Raw genomic sequence first — 8988 nt, forward strand, 5'->3', positions numbered from 1 at the left:
TGCGTTTTTTTTTTAGCATTCCTTTACACACTGGTATATTTCAGCGTCTGTACGGCAACAGAGCGACTTAAAACCTGCAAATAAAGCACGGTTTGTCAATTGCTTCCTTCATGAAATAGCAGACGCTAACAATTCAAGCTCGTGTTCGATTACGTTGCCCGCGAGACGCGATTTCTATCAGAAAATCTACTTTTTTTTTTTTCTTTCGGTTCCGCGACACGTCGTAGCAGACGAACCCTCGTCGTCTGCTCCCGCTCCTCGCCGGCTTCGCCGGAGCAAGGCGTGACGGGATTGCATTTTGGCGCACGCCCAATTTTCTCGGTGCAGCGAGTGCATGCACGCGTGGGGTGCCAGCGCTGAAACGAACTCGAAGAGTGCAATCACTCGTGGAGTGCCGGCTGAAACGAACCCGCTTCATGCTGCGAGTGGGCACGCGTGGGCGCGAGTGCCGTGAAACGAACTCGCTATTAGCAAAAGGAGAGGTCGAAGGGACAAGAACAATCTATAGCTAACATCCTCCGGTATGTTTGACAGAAAGTGAAGACATTCCATGCCTCCTACCCGAATTGGGAATGTCACCTTTGGTGAGGGGGGAGGCGGGGGGGGGGGGGGGGGGAGTGAAAGATAGTGAGGGAAAGGAGTGTCTAATTTGATGCTGTCAAACGCTTCAAATTAACTTTTAAAAAATCGTCCCCGCCAGGATTATATCTTAGTTCCTCCGAATGTGAAGCGGGTGCAATACCACAGAGCCACTGTGGCTGTCGCCTTTTGTTATCGCTAGGACTTGACAGTGCTCAATCGCATTGCAAGACAGGCACAGAGCTACGCTACCTCTTGCAGTGCGCCGCCTAATAATGATATCTGTTGAGGAGACAGAAGCGCACATCAGTCTCGCGCAACGCGTGCTCGACGGCAGCACTTTTTGCAACATTTAACCATTCTCACTGCATGCGCGTACCGACATTGGGGTGTGTACCTACGCGAGAACGCAACAATCAGACGAAATTTGCGTTTGCAAAGCCTGGTTCAGCCGCGGCAAAACATTCAGCCTACCTTTTGCCTGAAGAAATCAAGAAACACCCAAAATAAAATCAAAAGTTGCGAGCAGAATAAATGTGATTACTATTTAATCAAGTTGCGGACCACCCGCATACATCCAATGCCTGATCAGCCGAACTACAAGGCAGTAAGCCTATTTCTGGCACTTGTTTGGCGACTTTGGCCCGTAGCTGCCAGATGACAGCCGAACTATCAGGAAGCGAATGCTAACTTTGGCACTCTTTGGCCACCCCGGCCCAAAGATGCTAGATGTCAGCCGAACTACAAGGCAGTAAGCCAAACTCTGGCACATCTGTGGCGATGTTGGTCCGAAGGTGCCAGATGACAGCCGAACTATCAAAAAGTTAAGCTATACCTTTGTCATTTTTTGACAATTTTGGCCCAAAATGCCAAATATCAGCCGAACTACTTAGCAGTAGGCCTAACTCTGGCATTTGTTAGGCGATTTAGGCCCAAAGATGCCAGATGACGGCCGAACTACCAAGCACTGAAGCCTACGTTTGGCGCTTGTTTGTCAAATTAGGGCAAAAATACCCAAACTTTTGCCAAGAAAGGTCAGATTTGGCTTTATAATGGCTTCTTCGGACTTTTCAAGGCCCTAAACTCCCAAACATAAGCCGAATTTCGGCCCAGAACTCTGTGTTACCTGGGTTAAGGCTTGATGTTTACATGGGCAAACTGGTTTGCGCATCGTTACGAGTGCTTGGCCTTCTGTGTCGCCTGAGTAGAGTATTGAAAAATCCACTCACGTTTTACACCCCTACTTCTCACTGTGCCGCTCAAAGCAAGACTATGCGTCGGTGGTGGGGAAGAGGATCTGTAAAACAAATTCACTGAGAATTTAACGGGTGCAGCATGAATTCATCTCAGTTTTTAAGTATCGCTATTTGGCTGGAGATCAGCGAACTTTAGAATATGAAGCACTTTTGGAACGTGTTGGAATACCTGACCAACAGCGACGTAGAGAAAAAGAGGATTTGGTATTTTTGTCTTACATCCTTCACAACTTAATTGACTCCCCAAGTCTCTTATCTGGAGTTAATATTAGGATTCCTAGAGTACTTACAAGGTTAAATTAATTTTTTTATGCATCTAAAAAATCCAGTCATTTGTGCCTAATTTAGTCAGTTGTGTCGTTACTCTGAAGCGTAGCTTATTTAGTGGCTTTTGTGTAGTCCGACTGCACGGGCACAAAGAGAGAACGAGCTACACTATCTCGCGCTCTCGGCGCTACTTCAGTGGCTTCATCACCCCGTAGAATTGGCTGCGCTCTATTGAGTCTGATCTAAGGTGAAGCGAAGCAAATATTCAGATCTCAGGTTTTTACAAGCGAACCCAACAAAAATCATCTGCACACCTCAGCTAAAAAAATATATATCGCGGGTTTATTTCGATTAATTTGGGATCTTTTTAACGTTGAACTGAAATCTCAGATTGACCTCCGTCAAATTCTGGGCGCTTCGGTGGGTGTTCCCGACAAATAGGGATTTATAGGCCAGTGCGTTGGCTCAAACCACTGAGACGTTTTAACGTTACAACGGTTACACTGAAAAACTGAACATATTTTACTCCAGCCGAAAGAATTTCGATCATTCAATCAAAAAACTGTTTCAATTAAGGCAGAGGTGGAAGGTTCACAGATGTTGCAGTGAATCGCATACGAATCTTGATCCTTTCTTGTGACTTTGTAAAAACGTTGTTTACTCTTGAAGCTCATGTAGCTGACATTTTACTATCAATTCTGAACTACCCTATAATGGTTACAAATGATATGAGGGTTTTATGGCCACTAATATTTACAAGAAAGTTTCTCAGTTTACACTTTCTTTTTCCTTATCTATGCGCGATGTATTCTCCCGACTATGTCGATCATCTTCACGGCGCACCAACATGTGAACTTCCAACATGAATATTTACCTTCTAAGTTTATGTGTCGCTGATTTAGATTTTTGTGTTTTTGTCTAGTTATAATTTTCAGGTTTTATCTTGTAATGTGAGCGTGCTTGCAGCTTTTAAGTGTTTCAATGTCCGGTCGGCCAGCACCAAGTTCGAATGGCTGTCCCTGGACACCCAATACAATTGATTGATTGATTGATTGATTGATTGATTGTAATACAATTTAAGATTGTATTAAATAAAAATACTTGTTACTATTTATTTTTAATAACTTTTTTCAGGATAGTTTCAGGTCGACCGCCTAGTACGTTGACGCGTAAAGGCACGGAATTGTCTTTTTCAAACTCCTGGCGTCGGAATTGCGGAATAAGCGAATCCACCAGGGTAACCGGATCTTAGATTGACGTCACTGTCCGAGATTAGAGGGGCACTATTGATTTCACGGAGGCCCACGCTTCCAATATCCACCACGTGTAGAGGTTCAAGAAGTATACACAAATGAAAGATTTTGAAGCTACGCGGAGGCGAGGCAAAAGCGAAAACGATACATTGTGCTGCAAGTAGCATAAGGGGGAAAACTTGGAATTCAATCGTTGTTGGATGTATCGCTCTAATTGCACCGTGAAACAATATCGTTTCAGATTTCAGCAAACATCCACGTGTGTGTTTTTTTATTTTGGTTCAAACTGGAAACCTTTACTTCGCTGAAGATTTTTTTTTTTTTTTTTTGGACATGCGATTTCTGCTACGTGAAACAATTGCGATATCCCAGCTTGCACGTTCACTGTGGCCTTTCTTGTGGTGGGTAGGGCGGCTGCGAGCTTGAGGGAAATTTTGTAGACTGATACCGTGTCACGTAGCCAAATGTTTGAGCAAATGATATTCTCTATCCTATTGTCATGCAGGCTAGAATCATACGACATCTTGGATTGTCATTTGCGAAAAGGCACACCAGCTTTTGAGTGTTTGACGAACTGACATTTTTCCAATCTGATCAATCGTGTGCAGCCCCGATTGGAGTATTTCAAGAAAAAAAGAACAGTATAAAAAAAATCTGGGTAAGATTAATGTGTTTTCATAGATGATTGTTAGAAATATATACCTCTTTTATGCAATGTAATATATTGCAGAAATGCAAGTAACTACTCTTGTTCCCAACATGTATCGTATAGGTTTAACTGGTGATGTGTGAATCTTGTATCTCTATTCTACTCGCATTTATTTATTTATTTATTTTCATACTCTCAATGCCCGGAGGCTCTACAGAGAGGAGTGGGTGGTACAGATGAAATCGTTGACAAGCTTCTTGAAGTATGTGACGTCCTGGATGGACACGATGGAGGCAGGGAGGTGGTTCCATTCGCTAGATGTTCTTGGAATAAAGGAGTCAAAATAGATGTTCGTATGACATGTCGGCGTGCCAACCTTACACTGGTGATCGTGGCGAGGTGACACATATGACGGATGAAAAAGTAGTTGATCTTTTAGAATTGGATTGGAATAATAGACTTTATGGAAAAGACAAAGACGAAAGTATTTACGGCGTAAAGCAAGGTCAGGTAAGTCCAAAGTTGTCTTCATTGATGAAACACTAGCAGTACGAGAATAATTAGAAAGGATAAAACGGGCTGCTCGGTTCTGGACTGATTCGAGAATGTCTGATAATGTAACATGACCCGGATCCCAAACGGAACAGGCGTATTCGAGTTTTGGCCTGACTAAGGCTTTATATAATTGCAGTTTGACGGGAAGATTAGCGGAACGAAAATGGCGCCGCAAAAACCCAAGCATACGATTAGCATTATTAGAGACATAGTCGACGTGCATGTTCCAGGAAAGGTTATGAGTTATGTGAATACCAAGATACTTGTATGAAACAACAGCATCTAATAGTGTATCATTAAGGATGTATATGGCAGGGTCAGTGTTTTTAGAGAGTCGCGAAACACGCATGCTTTTACATTTAGTAACGTTAAGCTTCATTAGGGATTCAGCGCACCAAGAAGAAACTACGTCGAGGTCTGACTGTAGTATAGCACACTCTTGAGCATTAGTAATTACGCGATAAAGTACACAGTCATCCGCGAACAATTTAATAGAGGAGACAATTTGCGATGGGAGGTCGTTAATGTAGACTAAAAACAAGAGAGGCCCTAGGACAGATCCCTGTGGTACCCCGGACGTTACAGGAGTAGTAGAAGAATCATGCCCATTGACAGAAACATATTGTGAGCGGTTAGATAAAAAACACTTAATCCAGCCCAAGATGTTAGGATCGATATTAAGTTTACTCAGTTTCAAGAGAAGTAGGTCGTGCGAGACAGAATCGAAAGCCTTAGCAAAATCTAAGAAAATGCAGTCAACTATTAGCCCGGCATCAATGGCAACCATCAGGTCATTAGTAAACGATACGAGCTGTGTTTCACAAGAAAAATATTTTCGGAACCCGTGTTGACAATTAGTAAAAAAAGAATTGGACTCGAGAAAGGCAACAAGGTGAGAGTAAATGATATGTTCAAGTAATTTACACGGCACACTAGTCAATGATATGGGCCTGTAGTTAAGTGGGGAGTGAGCAGTACCTGATTTATGCAAAGGAACCACCTTCCCTACCTTCCAATCGTTGGGTAACGTGCAACACTGCAAAGACTGTGAAAAAATTTCGGAAAGAATCAAAGATGAATAGGTGGCGGTGCTCTTCAGGAATTTTGAGTTGATTCCGTCAATCCCAGCACACGCAGAAATTTTAAGCTTCTGGATTAAACAGTCGACACCAAATGAATCAATACTAACAGGAAACATAGGACTATAATTAGGGCTGAAAACAGTGGGGTAACAGGTAGGAGTCGTGTGGGAAAAATAAGAAGCAAACACATCATTCAGGACATTGCAACAATCGTTTAGATCTACAGGAACATTATTCGCATCACAAAGCTCAACCGCACTGGATCTACTACCGCTGACCACGCTCCAAAACTTTCGTGGGTTATCTTTTAAAAGAGAAAAAAGTGTACACTGATAAAACTCCTGCTTTGATTGTGCGACAGCTTGTTTATATTCCGTATCAGCAGCTTCGTAAGCGTCCCAGCGCTCAGCACTTTTTGTGAATTTTGCGCGCCGAAATAACCGTTTCTTTTTATTTCGCAGACGCTTAAGGCGTGCGTTAAACCAAGGTGCCTGTGAATTAGAGCGGATGCGCTTCAGAGGGATGTACTGGTCAGTTAGGTCACTCACTTTTTGCTTGAAGAGAGACCAATTTTCTTCAACCGTTCGCGTATGAAAACGTGAGATGTAATCAGTTAGAAACGTGTCTAATTCATTATTAATTGAAACAAAATCGGCATTTCTGTAGTCACGAATAATCTTAAATGCTTTATATGAGGAAGCAGATGCCTGCAGGTCGAACTGAATAACACAATGGTCACTTAAACCTGGTAAGTATGTTAAGGGAGACACAAGCTCAGGGGTTGTAGTGAGAATGAGGTCTAATACATTGGAAGAATGAGATGAACATCGCGTAGGCTCTTGTACAAGTTGCTTTAAATTAAAATCAAGACAAAGGCTTAGAAACGAAAGAGCCTGTAATGAGTGATCACTTACTGTGGGGGTGTCACTTTTCCAGTTAATTGTGGGAAAATTAAAATCCCCCAGAAGAAGCAAAGACGAAGAAGGAAACCGTACTACCAATCTATTTAAGACACCGTGAAGCTCAGAGCAAAATGTACTAGACGAAGCGGGGGGTCGATAGCAGGCGCAAAAAATAAAATCCTTGTTTCTGACATGTACACGGGCACACACGAACTCTAATGATAGGTTAAGTGGTATAACGCTCGATATTATAGAATCACGAACAGCGATAAGAACACCGCCACCTGAGCGCGAGTCACGATTGAAACGATAAAATTTGTACATACCTTCACTCTCAAAAATTTCACTGTCAGCAATTTTACTAGAAAGCCACGTTTCGGTCAGGATAACAATATCAGCTGTACACGTGTCGATAAGAGATGACAAAGCGTCGCGTTTGTTGCACACGCTTCGCACGTTAGAATACAATATTGAGATAGCGTTAGTCGCCTGGCCTTTACATAGTTATGTTGATGACGCGTGTGAATTATAATTGCTTGGACCAGGTGCGGAAACTGCGTTATCGGTGCCCGGTTGCGGCGCGGAAACTGTATTATTGGCACCCGGAGGGAGAGACGCGGCGTTGTTAGCTTCACGAGCGTGACTAGGAGTCACTTCGCAAACACAATCTGTTACAGGGCAGTAAGTATACACCTTTTGATTAACGTGCAGCCTGTTTAGTTTGAGCGAGAACCTCTGTCCGGTGCCTTTACCGAAATCGATTAACTTTTTACGTAACTGCCGCGTAGCCGGACAGAAATCCTCACTGACTGAAATTCCTGTTCCTTTCAACTTAAAACGCTGAGAAAACACATTCGCCTTGAATTTAGAGGAAGAGAATTTAACAATTATTGGCCGGCATTTATTAGTTGAGTATGAGCCTAATCTATGAGCACGGGATATTGCCTCGCCAGGTAGATCTAGTCCTAATATTGTGGAAAGATCATCGCGGATATGAGATTCTGACTGCGACCAGTCTTCGGAAAGGGTGTCGGCGATACCGTAGAAAAGTAAATTGTCACGACGGGATCTATCTTCAAGCTCATTAAGTCTTGAATTCAGAACGGTAGTTTCGCCTCGGACGGCCTCACTAACAACATTAGACAGTTCAGTAGGATGCTTTGGCACATCTAGTAATTCTACAAGTGATTCGACTGCTGCAAGTCTTGAATTGATGTCTAACACTTTTAGTTCTAGCTGATGCTGGTTATCTTTGACCTGATTTAGCATGTCAACCATTTCGGTATGACGCGCATCGTTTTTAGAAGACTGTTCAGCAATGGCAGCCAGAATATCAGCGTTAGTGATAGGGCCGGGGTTTAATTCAACGTCCCCAGACAACAAAAGTAACTTAAAAACGTGAACACACATATAAGCAATTCTAAGAAAAACCAGCGGGCACTGGAGGAGCAGCAGAAAGCCATTACAGGATCGTTTAACGTGAAAAGATGGGTATTTACGAACCTGCAGAATGAAGCAGAAGGGATTTTGAAGCGACCGCATAGCCGCCGCTCCTCTGTGCCCACTGAAAGCGTCCTGCGGTGACCAGGCGCTTAAATTCGCAAAGAATCCTGCTGTCGTTGACGATGATGCTGGCTTGGTGAAGGGGAGGGACGAAACTGTGGCATCGAACACGGGCGCGATGTGGTCACCGATAGCCGCCAGGAATACAGTGCATGATGACGGTGCAGAGATGGTGGCTGGCTGTCGAGGAGGAGGTAGCCCTGTCCCAAGGAAGGCCAAAATCTGCAGAATGAAGCAGAAGGGATTTTGAAGCGACCGCATAGCCGCCGCTCCTCTGTGCCCACTGAAAGCGTCCTGCGGTGACCAGGCGCTTAAATTCGCAGAGAATCCTGCTGTCGTTGACGATGATGCTGGCTTGGTGAAGGGGAGGGACGAAACTGTGGCATCGAACACGGGCGCGATGTGGTCACCGATAGCCGCCAGGAATACAGTGCATGATGACGGTGCAGAGATGGTGGCTGGCTGTCGAGGAGGAGGTAGCCCTGTCCCAAGGAAGGCCAAAATCTGCAGAATGAAGCAGAAGAGATTTTGAAGCGACCGCATAGCCGCCGCTCCTCTGTGCCCACGCATTTGCTTGTGAAAATGTATAATTTTCATTCAATATGAGTTAAAGGCATACTTCAACCAAATTTGAAATGTACCCGTCGTGTTCACAAATAGGCTGAATATGATCCACAATATCCCAATCGCACGTTTGTATTTTGAGCCTGGTGGCTGTATTTTTCTTTATGAACGGCGCACTATGGCAAGCACTCGGAGAGCAGCCAGCGGATAGCACGTCACATTCGCCGCAATCGTGACGTATTCTGTCTCGGGACCTTACGTCCAGACGCAGCGGACGCTGCGAGCTATCCTAGCCAATCCCGCTCTGTGGACGTAGCC

The 8988-nt window shown here is 44.1% G+C and overlaps 1 protein-coding gene across 1 annotated transcript; it reads right to left on the reverse strand.

Annotated features, from left to right (window-relative positions):
* Window positions 1-7038: 7038 nt before the first annotated feature.
* LOC121045733 lies at window positions 7039-8618 on the reverse strand. The gene has a single exon (XM_040498900.2). The coding sequence runs from the start codon at window positions 8365-8367 to the stop codon at window positions 7048-7050; it is 1320 nt and encodes a 439-aa protein (XP_040354834.2). The 5' UTR covers window positions 8368-8618; the 3' UTR covers window positions 7039-7047.
* Between the last annotated feature and the right edge of the window lie 370 nt (window positions 8619-8988).

The sequence above is a fragment of the Ixodes scapularis genome, unplaced genomic scaffold, assembly GCF_016920785.2.
Source record: "Ixodes scapularis isolate PalLabHiFi unplaced genomic scaffold, ASM1692078v2 PGA_scaffold1__304_contigs__length_218370807, whole genome shotgun sequence".
Classification (NCBI taxonomy): Eukaryota; Metazoa; Arthropoda; class Arachnida; order Ixodida; family Ixodidae; genus Ixodes; species Ixodes scapularis.

Coding starts and splice junctions, on each gene's coding strand:
- LOC121045733 (XM_040498900.2), bottom strand. CDS start 8,367: ATGCGGTCGCTTCAAAATCCCTTCTGCTTCATTCTGCAGATTTTGGCC.